This window comes from Stomoxys calcitrans, chromosome 3 (genome assembly GCF_963082655.1).
Source record: "Stomoxys calcitrans chromosome 3, idStoCalc2.1, whole genome shotgun sequence".
NCBI classification, from domain to species: Eukaryota; Metazoa; Arthropoda; class Insecta; order Diptera; family Muscidae; genus Stomoxys; species Stomoxys calcitrans.
This window is the reverse complement of record NC_081554.1, coordinates 190511206-190527360: the sequence shown is the minus strand read 5'-3', so window position 1 is coordinate 190527360 and position 16155 is coordinate 190511206. Positions and strand designations below refer to the sequence as shown.

At 38.4% G+C, this 16155-nt stretch overlaps 1 protein-coding gene across 1 annotated transcript in view; it reads left to right on the top strand.

Moving 5' to 3' along the window:
• LOC106085100 (uncharacterized) overlaps window positions 1-16155 on the top strand; it is a 63696-nt gene that overhangs the window by 19172 nt on the left and 28369 nt on the right. The window contains exons 2-5 of the mRNA XM_059365748.1: window positions 8430-8501; window positions 12704-12847; window positions 14453-14800; window positions 15312-15371. Of these exons, the coding sequence (XP_059221731.1) occupies window positions 8430-8501; window positions 12704-12847; window positions 14453-14800; window positions 15312-15371 (624 nt within the window). The remainder of the gene's footprint in view (window positions 1-8429; window positions 8502-12703; window positions 12848-14452; window positions 14801-15311; window positions 15372-16155) is intronic.

Below are 16155 nucleotides of genomic sequence, written 5' to 3'. Positions count from 1 at the left end.
AGTTCTCTTCACTAATGACTTTCCCTTTTCCTGGCCATTGGTTTGTTTACATTCTTGGGACTGGGGTGTTAAATGCTTAAATAAGCGAATTTCAGAATGAATAAATGGACATTTCAAGAGAATTTTTCCACATGCATCTCATAAATTTTCATGGATATCTAAGTGAATTTACTACATACGAATCAGCAACATTATGGTCGCTAAAATGGCCATTGTCAACACCATCATGAATTATGTAGCGGTGGGATAACAGGCAACCTCCACTTTTTGCAAATATATTCTTCGTGTGATTTATTTTTATGTAGTTTAGTTGAGCAGTGTGTGCTTAATATTTGGAGCGATTTTGGGGAACAATAAGCGTTACGATGGAATAAAACTTTATAAAATAGAAAATATGTGAAATTCGTTTTGAATTCGATGGGCATTTACACTCCACATGGATTAGTCAAGTCTTAAACAGCTAAAAAGGATAAAGGAAGGTCATATAAAGAAATCCTCATGGATTTATCAAATTCTTGAATAAGAACTGCTCAAGAAATAAAATCATGAGATCGGTTTATATAAGAGAAATTGAGCGCCAAATTAAGTTGAAGGTCATAATTTTATTCTGCATACAAAACTTCTGTCAAACCAGCAAAAATTGAAGCTTCTAGGAACCGAACACGGATGACCGAGAGACCGGTTTACGTGGGAGCTATATCAGGTTATAGACTGATTTGGACCATGGACCTGATTGGCTCAGTTGTGGGAAGTCATAATAAAACACAACATGCTCATTTTCATCCAAAGCGGACAAAAATTGCGGTTTCCAGGGGCTCAAGAAGTCAAATCGGGAGATCGGTTTATATGGGAGCTATATCAGGTCATAGACCGATTTAGACCGTACTTACCATAGTTGTTGGAAATCATAACAGAACACAACGTGCCAAATTTCAGCCAAATCGGACAAAAATTGTGGCTTATAAATGTACAAGAAGTTAATTTGGAAGATCGGTTTATATGGGAGCTATGTCTAAATCTTAACCTATATGGCCCATTTGCAATCCCCTATGACCTACATCAATACTAAGTATCTATGCAAAGCGGCAAGCTTTACACGTTCGAAAGCTATCGTAATTTCGACAGACTGATGGACGGACATGGCTAGATCGATTCAGAATGTCAAGACGATGGGGTCTTACAAGAATATTTCAAGGTGTCACAAACGGAATGACTAGATAAGTATACCCCCAACCTATGGTGGTGGGTATAGAATAGGGTATAGAATTCGAAAAACTTGTCAAAATTTTATTTATATAAAAATTTCTTTAAAATTTGATTTTAAGACAAAACTTTGTCGAAAGATGATTTTCAGAGAAGATTGGTAGAAATTTGATTTGATTGTAGTCAAAACCGACAAGATTTTCATAAAAAATTTTTCGAAATTAAATTTTCATAGAAAATCAGGTCAAAATTTTGTCTCTCATTGAAAGTCGTTTAAAATTTTAAAGTTTTCTTTACAAATCGCCAAAAATGGGCTCTCAATAGATAATTTTTCTCACCTTACAAGAGGTTACTTTAAATACCCTTTCCCTTGGAAAATGGAAGAAACGATATTAAAACTACTCTTTCACTTAAGAAAGGGTACTAAAACTGCCCTTTCCATAAAGAAAGTGTAATAAAACTACCTTTTCCCTTAAGAATGGGCACCTTAACTACAATTTCCCTACAATTTTCCTTTAAGAAAGGTGACTAAAAATACCCTTTCCATTAAGAAAGGGTACTAAAAATATCCTTTCCATTAAGAAAGGGGACTAAAACTGACCTTTCACTTAGAAAGGGTACAAAAACAGACCTTTACCTAACTAACGGTACTAAAACTACCCTTTTTCTAAGAATGGGTATTAAAAAAACTGCCCTTTCACTTACAAAGGGTTCTAAAACTACTTTTTCCTTAAGAAAGGGTACTAAATCTACGCTTTGCCTTAGGAAAGGGTACCCAGGAGGCCACCTTAGCGCAGAGGTAAGCATGTCCGCCTATGACGCTGAACGTGAGGGAACGTGTGAGGTACTATGCTATGTAAAACTTCTCTCCAAGGAGGTGTCGCACTGCGGTACGTTGTTCGGACTCGCCTATAAAAAGGAGGCCTTTTATCATTGAGCTTAAACTTTAATCGGACTGCACTCATTGATATGTGAGAAGTTTGCTCCCGTTCCTTAGTGGAATGTTCATGGGCAAAACTTGCATTTTAAACTATCCATTTTCTTAAGAAACAGTACTAAATTAAACCTTGCCCTGAAGTAAGGTTACTAAAACTACCCTTTCCCCTAAGAAAGTGTACCAAAAATACCTTTTCCCCTAAGAAAGGATACTAAGACTTCCCTTTCTTTAAGGAAAGGGTACTAAAAATACCCCTTCTTTTAAGAATGGGTACTAAAACTACACTTTCCTTTAAGAATTTGTACTGAAACTCCTCATTCCCTTATGGAAGGGTACTAAACCTACACTTTCTTTTGAGAAAGTGTACTAAAAATACACGCTCCGTTAAGAAAAGAACTGACCTTTCCTGAAGGAAGAGTACTCAAGTGCCACATTCCCCTAAAACAACCCCTTACTTTAAGAAAATGTACTTAAACTCCCCATTACCTTAAGGAAGGGTACAAAAACTAACTTTTCTCTAAAGAATGGGTAATTAAACTAAGCTTTCCCTTAAGAACGGGTACTAAAACTACCCCTTCCCTTAAGAAAGAGTGTTGAAACTCCCCACTTTCTTATGAAAGGGTATTAAAACTAACTTTGCCCTAAAGAATGGGTACTGAAACTACGCTTTTTGAAGGGAAAGGGTACTAAAACACCCTTTCTCATTTGAAAGTACTAAAATTACCCTTTCATAACTAAGGAAAAGTGAATCAAAAATAACCGTTTCCTTAAGAAAGTGTACCAAACCTAACCTTGCCCTGAGGTAAGATTACCAAAACTACCCTTTCCCCTAATAAAGGGTACTTAAACTACTCTTTCCTCTAAGAGAGGGTACAAAAACTACCTTTACCCCTAAGAAAGAGTACTAAGACTGTCCTTCCCCTAAAAAAGGGTACAAAGACTAACCTTTCTTTTTTGGAAGGTGTACTAAAACTACTCTTTATTTTAAGAAATGGTACTAAAACTACACTTTCCTTTACGAAAATGTACTTAAACTCTTCATTCCCTTAAGAAAGGGTACTAAAATCTCCATCCTTTACTTTAAGAAAGGGAACCAAATCTTCCCTTTCCTTAAAGAAGAGTGCTCAAACTCCACATTCCCTTAAGAAAGGGCACTAAAACTACCACTTCCCTTAAGAAAGGGTGCTATAATTCTCCATTACCTTAAGAAAGGGTACAAAAACTTACTTTTACCTAAAGAAAGGGTACTAAAATTATCCTTTCCCTTAGGAAATGGTATTAAAACAACCCTTTCCCTTAAGAAAGGGTACTTAACTACCCTTTCCCTTAAGAAAAGGTGCTAAAACTGCCCTTTCCCTTTAGAAACTGCAATCAAACTACCCCTTTCCATAAGAATGTGTTCTAAAACTAAACTTTCCTTAAAGACAGGACACTACACCCTTTCCCAAAGGAAAGAGTTCTAAGTCTAGCCTTTTCTTTGGGAAAGGGTACTTAAACTAGCATTTTTCTTTATGAAGGATATTTAAACTTTCCATAGGAAAGGGTATTAAAACTATCCTGTCCATTAAGAAAAGTAACTCAAACTGCCCTTTTCGTTGGGAAAAGGTACTACAACTACCTTGTCCATGGGGAAAGCATACTAAAACCACTACATAAGCTAGCTTTTAACAAAGCAATGGGTAGTGTTAGTTCCCTTTCTTAAAGGAAAGGGTAGTTTCAGTTCAGGAAAGGGTAGTTTTAGTATTCTGTTGTTTTAGTACCCATTTTTAAGGGAAAGGACCACTTGAGTACCCCTTCTGATTCTTAGTATTCTTTCTTCAGGGAAAGGTTAGTTTCACTACTCTTTTAATACCCTGTCTTTAGGAGATAGTTTGTTTGGGAATCCCTTTCTCATGGATTGAAAACAAATTTGTATACCCACTGCCATAGGTGGGTATATAAATACTAATCTAGTCATTCCGTTTGTAATGCCTCGAAATATTCTCCTAAGACCCCATAAAGTATATATATTCTTGATCGTCTCGACGTTCTGAGTCGATTTAGCCATGTCCGTTAGTACGTCCGCCCGTCCGTTCCAACACGTAAAGCTAGCAGCTTGAAATTTTGCAAAGATGCTTAATATTGATGTAGGTCGTTGGAGATTGCAAATGGGCCATATCGATCTCCCGATTTAATTTCGTGAATCCTTATAACCCGCAATTTTTGTCTGATTTGGTTGAAATTTTGCATGTAGTGTTCTGTTAAGACTTGTAACAACTGTGCCAAGTACGGTCCAAATCGGTCTATAACTTGATATAGCTCCCATATAAACCGATCACCCAATAAGAATTCTTGAGCCCTTACAAGCCCCAGAATCCTTGGTGGTGGGATCCCAAGATTCGTCCCGGCCGAACTTAGTACGCTGTTACTTGTTATACCCACCACCGTAGGATAGGGGGTATATTTATTTTGTCATTCCGTTTGCAACACATCGAAATATCAATTTCCGACTCTATAAAGTATATATATTTCGGATCGTCGTAAAATTCTAAGACGATTTAACGATGTACGTGTGTTCTGTCCGTCTGTCCGTCCGTCTATTGTAATCATCTACAGGCTTCACAAATTGAGATATTGAGCTGAAATTTGGCACAGATACGTCTTTTTGATGCACTCTGGTGAAGTTCTTGAATGGGCCAAGTCGGTCCATATTTGGATATAGCTGCTATATAGACCGATTTTCCGATATAGGGTCTAATAATGCCCATAAATGCCTTATTTTTCATCCGATTTTGTTGAAATTCGAAACAGTGAGTATTTTTAGGCCTTCCGATATCTGACCCAAATATGATTCAGATCGGACTGTGTTTAGATATAGCAGCCATATAGATCGATTTTCCGATAAAGGTTGTGAAACAATAAAAGCTTTCTTTACTACCCGATTTCGCTGAAATTTGCGACAGTTGGTTATTTTAAGCCTACCGACATCTGATCTAAATATGGATTAGATCGAGCTATATTTAGATATAGCTGCCATGTAGACCGATCTGGCAATAAAGAGTCTGAAGCCCATAAAAGCTTTATTTTTTATTCTATTTTGCTGAAATTTAATACAGAAAGTATTTTTAGGCCTCCCAATATAGGACTCAAATATGCTTCAGATCGGACTATATTTAGATATAGCTGCCATATAGACTGATCTCCCGATAAAGGGTCTGAAGCCCATAAAAGCATTATTTTTTATCCAATTTCAGTGAAATTTAAAACAGTGAGAAGTTTTAGGCCACCCACACATCTGACCCAAATATGGTAAAAAAGATCTGTTTTTGGATAAAGCTGTCATTTAGACCGATATGCCGGTTAAGGGTCTAAAGCTCATAATAGGTTTATTTATTACCCGATTTTGTTGATATTTTAAATACAAAATTCAACAGTGACTAATATTTTTGAGATCACTCAATGTCCGTGACGAATTTGGGTGCATAAGTTATCTAATTTTTACCGGATTGTGACGAAATTTGGTTTACATATATATCCGAGATGGTGGGTGCCCAAGATTCAGCCCGGCCAAACTTATCATGCTTTTACTTGTTTTAATTGGATTGGTTGTTTCCCTTTCGCTATGGAACAGATGTAGAAGACAAAAATTCTTAATATTCAACCATATCTTCAATTGTGGCACCTTGGACATTCCTTGCTGGTCATTTCTTTCCTCACTTGTCATCACAAAAGACTTGAGGATGAGAAGGCAGAAGGGCCATTACAAAACATTTATAAGTGTTTCACTCTTGAGATTCTTTTTTATTGCATACCATGAATATGAATTCTAGATTCATTCTTTTCAGTGCTGAAGCAGTGAATTCTCCCGCCGCCCTCTACTCCCTCATGTCTGTAGACATGCAATTGAATTTCCACGGAATTGCTGTGAAATTGATTCATTGTTTATGACGGCATGAAATGGCCCCGTTGTTTTTGCCATTTCTTAGTCTTACACCAGCAACATTTAACAGTCGCTGTCAACACCAACTCTCGACCCTAAGCGACAACATTTTGAGAAATTAGCCCGCAATGGGAGGGAGGAAGGATACATTTCTCACGCCGCCTTCCATTTTGAACATGAGTTGTAAACAGTTATGGGGATCATTCATCTTGTCTTGTGATGTGGTAAATGGATGTGGATGGGGCTAGGAAAAGGGGCCAAATTTTCAATGAAAATAAGACTTTGACATAGACTTTTGTTAAAAATTCTTGAATGAAAAGTTAAATAAGATTTTTTGTGAAGAACAAAAGTCGATGATGCTAGTTTTCTTTAGAATTTATTAATGCTTTAACCCCCCCTTAGGCCATATGATTTCAACGCCATTGTTTTGTGTAAGACCCATGTCTTTCTTTGTATTCTTTTAGGATTGGTAGACTATGCTGTGGTTTGTTCACTGCATGGAGCTTAAACATATAACAAAAATATTTAGTTTGTTTTTTCTTCTTAGTTGTCCAACAAACGAAATGTATTTCATACTCTCGTAAGATGTTTATCCTATCGTTGATGGTATTTACCATCATTTCTGATTGATTGCATTGAAGACAGCATTGTTTTCACTTTCATTCAATCAATTTGTGTGGCATTGCTCTTCTTGATAGAAAATTGAGCAGAAAGCTTTCAAATATCTAGACAATTGGGCAGAAGCTTTCTATGTTGCTGCTTGAGAATTTTATTGTAGCTCTTAAAAGGACTCTTTGCGTCGACAACTGTCTGCCCCACATAGTGGGTGGTGGTGGCTACTTGAGTTAATGCCATAATTCCAAGGATTGGGTGGCAGCGGAAGTGCTTCCCCCCACAAAATCCTTTTAAGCTCAATAAAGCCTTGTTTGAAGGCCCAAGGAAGTGAATGAAATATTCAGTATGTGTTGGTGAGGAAGTGGAACAAAAGTAACATCGGCGTCTTTGAGATACGTGAAAATATGAGGCATTTTAGAGAAGAGCCAATAAACACTGGTAAGATGGGATCTAGGGTAATGTAGGGAGGAAATATAATAAGTTTAATCTTAAGGGGAGATTCCATATGAAGTTCTTGTTCATGTTCTGTAGCAGTTAATTAAATTTTAGCTCTTTTTTATACCCACCACCGTAGGATAGGGGGTATATTCATTTCGTCATTCCGTTTGCAACACATCGAAATATCAATTTCCGACCCTGCAAAGTATATATATTTCGGATCGTCGTAAAATACTAAGACGATTTCGGATCGTCGTAAAATACTAAGACCATTTCGGATCGTTGTAAAATTCTAAGACGATTTAACGATGTAAGTGTGTCTGTCCGTCTATCCGTCTGTCCGTCCGTCTATTGTAATCACTCTTCACAAATTGAGATATTGAGCTGAAATTTGGTACAGATACGTCTTTTTGATGCACGCTGCCTAAGTTCTTGAACGGGCCAAATCGGACCATATTTGGATATAGCTGCTATATAGACCGATCTGCCGATAAAGGGTCTAATGCCCATAAAAACTTTATTATCTATCCGATTTTGCTGAAATTTTAAACAGTGAGTAGTTTAAGGCTTCCCTACAACTGACCCAAATATGGATTAGATCGGACTATATTAAGATATAGGTGCCATATAGACTGATCTCCCGATAAGGGGTCTGAAGTCCATAAAAGCTTTATTTTTTATCCGATTTCGCTGAAATTTGGAATAGTGCGCAGTTTTAAGCCTCTCAATATCCGACCTAAATATGGTACAGATAGGACTGTATTTAGATATAGCTGTCATATAGACCGATCTGCCGATAAAGGGTCTGAAGTCCATAAAAGCTTTATTTTTTTATCCGATTTCGCTGAAATTTGGAATAGTGCGCAGTTTTAAGCCTCTCAATATCTGACCCAAATATGGTACAGATAGGACTTTATTTAGATATAGCTGTCATATAGACCGATCTGCCAAAAAGGGGACTGAATCCCATAGAAGCTTTATTTATTACCCGATTTCGCTGAAATTTGAAACAGCCTCACGATATCCCACAGTAATATGGTTCAGATCGGTTTATAATTGGATATATCTATAAAATTGAATAGTGACATATATTAGACCACTCAATGTCCGTGCCAAATTTGGGTGGTTAAGTTATCCAATTTTCACCGGATTGTGACGAAATGGGGTTTACATATGTACCCGAGGTGGTGGGTATCCAAAGTTCGGCCCGGCCGAACTTAATGCCTTTTTACTTGTTTTTTTATCTTTAATATCAAGACTTCCTTGTGTATATTTTTTCAACAATTTTATATTTTTTCTCAAAAAATTTACTTTCAGAGACTTGGGTAATAACAACATTACTACTTTGGAGGCTAATTCTTTCTTCATGGCCGTCAATTTAGAGGAATTGTAAGTACAATAATTTTTTTTTCACAAAAAATTAAAACATTTTTTTATGTTGTCTTTAGTAGACAAAAAGAACCATGCAAAAAACATAAAAAATAAAACCAACAATATAAAAATTAGAATAACTTATAAAATTCCATATGGAACAAATAGAAACCAATAAAGTTTTTTCGCAGACGAAAATAATCGAATAAAATAATGCATGAATACTAAAAAATTAAGAGCCAGTATGGTATCCATAAATTTTATACTTCACACTTCATTAACACAACACACAACAATGAATGAAATCCTAGTCAGGAGATCGGTTTATATGGGGGCTATATAAGGTTATGGACCGATTCGGATCATGTTTGGCACCTATGTTAGGGGTAATAGAGAAAGACACTGTCAAAGAGCATCAAAAAGTACAATCGGGAGATCGGTTTATTTAGGAGCTATATCAGGTTATAGACCGATTCAGCCCATATTTGACATGTATGTTAGAGGTTGTGTTCAAAATTTTATCCAAATCGTATAAGAATTGCGCCCTCTAGATGCTCAAAAAGTATAATCGGAAGATCAGTTTATATGGGAGCTATGTCAGAGACCATATTTGGCAGGTATGCTAGACGTAATGGAGAAAGTCACTGTGCTAAATTTCAACCAAATTGACCTCAAGAGTCTCAAGATGTAAAATCGGGAGATTGGTTTATATGGGGGCCTATATCTTAATATGGACCGATATGGTCAAAAGACGGACGAACAGACGGACGCACACAGCTAGAGCGACTTAAGCTGCCATGCAGATCAAAAACAAATATTCTTTATGGGGTCTTAATAACACAACTCACTGTTCCAAATTTCGGCGTAATCGGACATAAAATGAGCCTTTTATGGGCCCAAGGCCTTAAATCGAGAGATCGGTCTATATGGCAGCTATATCCTAATCTGAACCAATTGGCGCCAAATTGATGAAGGATGACGGGCGTCGTAATGCAACTCACTTTCCCAAATTTCAGCAAAACGGATAATAAATGTGGCTTTTATGGGCCTAAGACCTTAAGTCGGCAGGTTAGGTTCATCTTTGAGCCTAACCTGCTTATGGACAAAAAGAGAATCTGTGCAAAGTTTCAGCTCAATATCTTTATTTTTGAAGGTTATAGCGCCATAGCCTTCAAAAATAAAGGCCACCGTAGCGCAGAGGTTAGCATGTCCACCTATGACGCATAATGCCTGGGTTCGAATCCTGGCGACACCATCAGAAAAAAAATTCTGCGGTGGTTTTCTCCTCCTAATGCTGACAACATTTGTGAGGTACTATGCCATATAAAACTTCTCTCCAAGGAGGTGTCGCACTGCGGCACACCGTTCGGACTCGGCTATCAAAAGAAGGCCCCTTACCATTGAGCTTAAACTTGAATCGGACTGTACTCATTGATATGTGAGAAGTTTGCCCCTGTTCCTTAGTGGAATGTTCATGGACAAAATTTGTATTGTATTTTGTATAGAGTCATTTTATCAGACAGACGGGCGGACATGGCTAGATCGTCTTAGATTTTTACGACAATCAAGAATATATATACTTTATAGGGTCGCTAATAGATATTTCGAGGTGTATTTATTTCGGACTTGACGAACTTGGATAAATATCTCATTTAAGTTTCTTCAAATTGTATTAACCCTATATATAGATCGGTACCCCGATCTATATACAGCTGCGCCCAAATATAGTTTGATCTAGACCAAATCGGTTAAGAATGTCGAGAGGACCAAAACTTCTACCTAATCCAAGTTTGTTGGATATCGGATTTTAAATCAAGTTTTTATAAGCCCTTGATCTTAGACCACGAAACGTTTCGAATTCTAATATGATCCAATCTCGACCATAGTTCGCACGGATACTTTTACTTATACTTTAATTGGCCATTACTGAAAATGTATTTCTCTAGCCGGACCTAGAGTAGATGACCAAGCGCCTCGATCTTCTGCACTTCATCTCCAATTTTTTAAACCTAGTTTTGAGATATTGCTCTCCACTTGGTCACTCTTTCGGAGTTTTGGTTTCATCGAACTCTGTTCAAAAATCCGCCTTTTAGGACTCAAAATCTTGAATCGGAAGATCGGTCTATATGGCATCTTTATCCAATTATGGTCCGATAAACAAAATATTGTGCAATAATGTCTAGGGGCTTAATACAACACATTGTGTAAAATTTTAATGAATTCGGTTGATAATGATCGATTTATGGGCTCAAGACCTTCAGTCGGCAGATCAGTCAATATCAAAATATGTTCCCATATAAACCGTTTTAGTACGTATACCGGTGGGCCTAGTGCGAGTCACTGTACAAAATGTCTGAGAAATCGGGCAATTAATGCGGCTTTTATATGATAAAGACCTCATAAATGAGCCTTGTAGAAGTGCAAGAACTTTAATCGGCCGGTCGGGATAAAAGGCCTGCAAATGTCACATTTTTATATCCATCACCATAGGATGGGTGTATTTCAATCCGCTTGTAACACCTCGAAATATTGATCTAAGACCCCATAAAGTACATATATTCTTGACCGTCGCGACGTTCTGAGCGAATCCAGCCATGTCCGTCCGTCTGTCGGAGTCACGATAGCGTTCGAACGCGTAAAAATAGCCGCTTGAAAATTTGCACAGATATTTAATATTGATGTAGTTCGTTGGGGATTGCAAATGGGCCATATCGGTTCAGATTAAGATATAGATCCCATATAAATCGATCTCCAGTTTTGACTTTTTAAGCCCCTGGAAGCTGCGATTTTTGTTCGATTTGGCTATAAATTTGCACAAACAGCTTTGGTATGACTTTCAAAAACTGTGCCAAGTAGGGTCCAAATCGGTCTATAAGCTGATATAGCTCCCATATAAACCGATCTCCCGATTTGACTTCTTAAGCCCCTGGAAGCCGCAATTTTTGTCCGATTTGGTTGAAAATTTTGGACATAGTGTTCTGGTATGAGTTTCAACAACTGTGCCAAGTACGGTCCAAATCGGTCTATAACCTGATATAGCTTCCATACAATCCGATCTCCCGATTTGGCTTCTTGAGCCTCTGGAAGGCGCAATTTTCATCCGATTTGGCTGAAATTTTGCACACAGTGTTCCGATATGACCCTCAAAATCTGTGCTTTGTACCGTCTAAATCGGTCAAGAATCTGATAAAGCTCCCATATAAGCCGAACTCCCGATTTGATTTCTTGAGCCTCTGGAAGCCTCAATTTATATCCGATTTGTCTGAAATTCTGCACATGGTGTTCTGTTATGACCCTTATCAAGTGAGCAAAGTACCGTCTAAATCGGTATATAACCTGATATTGCTCCCATATAAATCGATCTCCAGATTTGACTTATTGAGCCCCTGGAATCCGCAATTTTTGTCCGATTTGGCTGAAATTCGATGAGAGTCATAACGGAACACAATGTGCCGTTATGACTCTCAAAAACTGTGCTGGTCCAAATCGTTCTATAACCAGATATAGTTCCCATAGTTTAGCAGAATCCATGGTGGTGGGTTCCCAAGATTCGGCCCGGACGAACTTAGCACCCTTTTACTTGTTTTATTTTCACAATACTCTGGCAACCCTAGTATCCTTTTGAACGAATGAAAAATAGCAGATAACATTCATATCAGTAACACCAGTCGGGGTCACAAAAACTTCCACTAGCTGTGGAAATATGAGCAAGAGTGCCGACATTGTTTTAAGTGCCAAAAAACGCAACTCTTTTTGGTGAAGAGGGTTGAGTGTGGCGTATAAACCCAAAGACAATGCGTCATTTAAAGCGCCATCAAAATGAGTAAACGTGCAAGATAACTGAAGGCTTCCTTTTGTTGTAGCCCCTGCAACCCTGCAAGACTGAAGCGACTCAAGAGTCATTACTCATTGTGGTGAACCCGAAAATGGGTTGAATGATGTGGCATGGGAAGGACACAAGACCAACGTGCAATAAACCAAATTTGCAAAGAAAAACTTTTGCAATTTTTTTTTTTTTATATTCTCCCTATCTTAATCTACATTCATTCTAGCAAAGAAATTTAATTGAAATTTCAGTTTCATAAATAACTTTATTATTATTACACTTTTGTTTATTGCGGCCATTAGTCATTAATTTTATGTTTTGTGTTGGTTTGTGGGTCTGAGTAAATATTTTAATTTCCTAATCTTTGTTTTTTCTTCTTCTCTCTCCTTTGCAGGACTTTGGCTGACAACAATTTGGAGCTGTTGGATCCTTTAGCATTCTATGGTTTGACGAAATTAAAACGTTTAAATTTGCAAAATTGTGGCCTTAAAACACTACCCGCTTATGCATTTCAAGGTCTAACCAATTTAATATCATTGTAAGTATTTTTTAAAGGGGGGAAGGATGTGATGCTGTATTGGGGGTTTTTAATTTCAAAGGAGTTGGAACACCTTCCTTAGGTCTTAAAAATTTTCAAGAATTTTTTCACTTTCAGTTACTCAAAGTAAAAGCCAATCTTGTTTATTATTAAGCAGATTTAGTTTCTGAGAGTGAATTCTTGGAATTCATCCTTGAATTCATATCAAGGATTTTGAATTTTATTGATTTAGAAAAAAGGCCAAATTTTTTCAGGTGAATCTTATGCATACATCGCCATCTATCCTTGGTTAAGGGTTTTGGACTAAAAATACGTGAATGGATGAGAATAGAACAGAATGGCAACTTAGGGTCCCACTGAAGAGTTCCACGGACTACCGCAAAATATTTGAATTTTTTCAGTTTTAAATTTTTTAAAAAATAAGTACCCCTGGTAATTCGTGGGACCCTTATGCTTCGTATAAATCAATCCTTTTCCATAACTAAATACCATTCTGAATTCCTAACCCGTAAGGAAGGGCAAAAGTCGGGCGGTGCCGACTGTATAATACCCTACACCTACCCTATGAGTATAATGTGGGAGCTATATCCAATTCTGAATCATTTTTGATGGACCTCGGCGAGCAAAAATATGTTCAACGAATAAACCTATTCATACTTCTACAGCAGTCTAGAATGACAAGAGGGCTATTTAACTGAAGGGAATTCAGAAACGGATAGAGGTATTCACCCATAATCCTGTGTGTGTTTCCGACAAAATGACACAAAATTTGCTCCACCTTCGCCGGCTGCTTCTCGCAACCAAAGACCAGAGCAACATCAATGACCTAACGTTGATACGACCATGCATTCTTAGCCTCAGCATAAGTGAAATCCTGTTTTTACCCTCGGGGTCAGACTAAGCTTATGGTAGAGAGCATCCATCACACCAAGAAACATGTACAGGCGTAGTTTTATTGAATCAGCAATTTACACATGACAAAATCGTCGGTCGCCTCATTTCCCGCCCGGTGAGCTCCATATGGCCTGATGGACTGGCTATACTTGTGCAGTCCGTTGAATATTTAAGCTCAATGATAAGTGGAGGGGACATCACTTTGTAGAGAAGTTTAACTATGGCAGTATACCTCACAAATGTTCCCTTTATGCAAAAATTGCAAATTTGGACCATGAACATTCCACTAAGGAACAGGAGCAAACTTCTCACATATCAATGAGTGCAGTTCGATTCAAGTTTAAGCCTCCTTTTTATAGCCGAGTCCGAACGTCGTGCCGCAGTGCATCACCTCTTCGGAGAGAAGTTTTACATGGCATAGTACCTCACAAATGTTGCCTGCATTAGGAGGGGAAAACCACCGCTGAAAAATTTGTTTCTGATGGTCTCGCCAGGATTCAAACCCAGGCGTTCAACGTCATAGCCGGACATGCTAACCTCTGCGCTACGGTGGCCTTCATTCGTAATGGGAAAACCACCGCTGAAATTTTTTCTGATGTTCACGCAGGTATTTGAACCTAGACGTTCGGCGTCATAGGTGGACATACTAACCTCTGCTCCACAGTGGCTTCCGAATTTAGCGCCGACTAACTTGAAAATTCGCTTGAGCAGCCACTTCTGCATCGACATCGCCTTCAAGGCCTTCGGGATTGCGAAGAACTCCGCCAATGTGTCAATGATTGCTGCTCGATTCAATTTGAAGCTCAACGATATTGGACCTGGTTTTTGTTGGCGAGATCGAACGAGGGATGCAGAGGCGACCAGTGTAGAGATTTTGAAGTCGGAGTCGTATATTAAACAGGAGTCGGAGATCAGTTTGGAGTTCCAAACCGGACTCCAAACCAGTCTCAGACTAAAGCTAGATAATCCAATTCCGACTTGGACTCCGGCCCGAGGTGCGAACGGTGAACTGCAGAGCTTAGCTCATCCCGGTGGCACCATTAAGCACGTTAACGAACGGTTAGATCTAAAGAGAATTCATCGGAAGTAGAAGAGAGAAGTTGAGGGATCACAATGGGTCTTAATCTGGCCAACTTGGGTGTCTCGACGACTAAGGTCTTTGCATCATCCTCCGCCAACCAAGGCAAAAAATTTTCCATATGTCGCCAGCATAAGTGAGGGAATAGGAGCAAAGTAAAAAGTTTTTTCCTTTTCTTTTCTGATGGCAATAGGCCAACATTGTGGCCTCCAGAAGCCTATATGACTCTCTAACTCCAAGGATCTCAATTTTGATTACTTTCCCAGTGCCCAGTGCCCGTTGTTGCTCTGCCCCTTGAGGCACTCTTCTCGGCATCAATGAATAGCACTGCCTGAATGTTGTACCATATCGATAATCTAGAGTAGGCCACAGAGACTGATGCCATAGCAGATATTTCTACATGAGAATCGGTCAAACCCTCGCCGAAACCACTCAGTGGACCCCCAACTTCTGCATAGTTTACCATTCACTAAACAATTGTTCTGTATCTAGGAAACAAGGTTTCTTGGTTGTCAGCACCCTTAAGTACTGCCGGCAAAAGTCTTCAGAAACGTATTCCTAGTTAGGACTCTGTCACAAATTAACGTAAACGTCCGGTGTACTGTCTTTGGCCTAAACCCCTGAACTTCTTCCTTTCGAGTTGCATCAGAAGTGCGACGCATTCCCCTTCGGTTCATATCTTTGAGATATCTACTCCATTTCAGTTTCACGCCCAGGTTGTTGTAGCTGTTTGTTGTGTTCTATCTTTCGTCTACCTGATTCTGTTCAGTGTCCAGATCCAAGAACTCTGCGACTAAGATGTGGTGTGCGCAGAGGGATCTGGGTCTGAGTCGAATGGGTGTGGCTGGTCAGTTAAACAGGAACTAAACAGGAACAGATCCAGGAACTCTGCGACTAAGATGAGGTGCGTCCCCATCTGAGTCGAGTGGGTCTGGCTGGGCAGTTAAACAGGTGACGTGTACAAATTTCAAGAAAATCGGTTTTGAGTCTATACGGAACAGACAAACAAACAAACACAATTTGATTTTTATACATAAGAAGAAGAGAAGATATGCAGGCAGTTGTAGTTCAATATGAACAAAGTTCCCATCAGCTTCATACCAATCTTCCAATTGTTAATGGAACAACCGAGATTATAGTCCACTTGCTTGCCAAATATGGATTGGAATCAAAATAACATTTCGTATACCATGTGTAAATCATTTGTTCAATATCTTTTATTCTTCAAAATTAGGAAAAATAGTTTTTATACTTAAAAAAAAAAAATTTTAATTACTTACCAACAGATTAAAAGACGATCGATCTAAATCTTTGTTTACTTTTACATGACATGCTT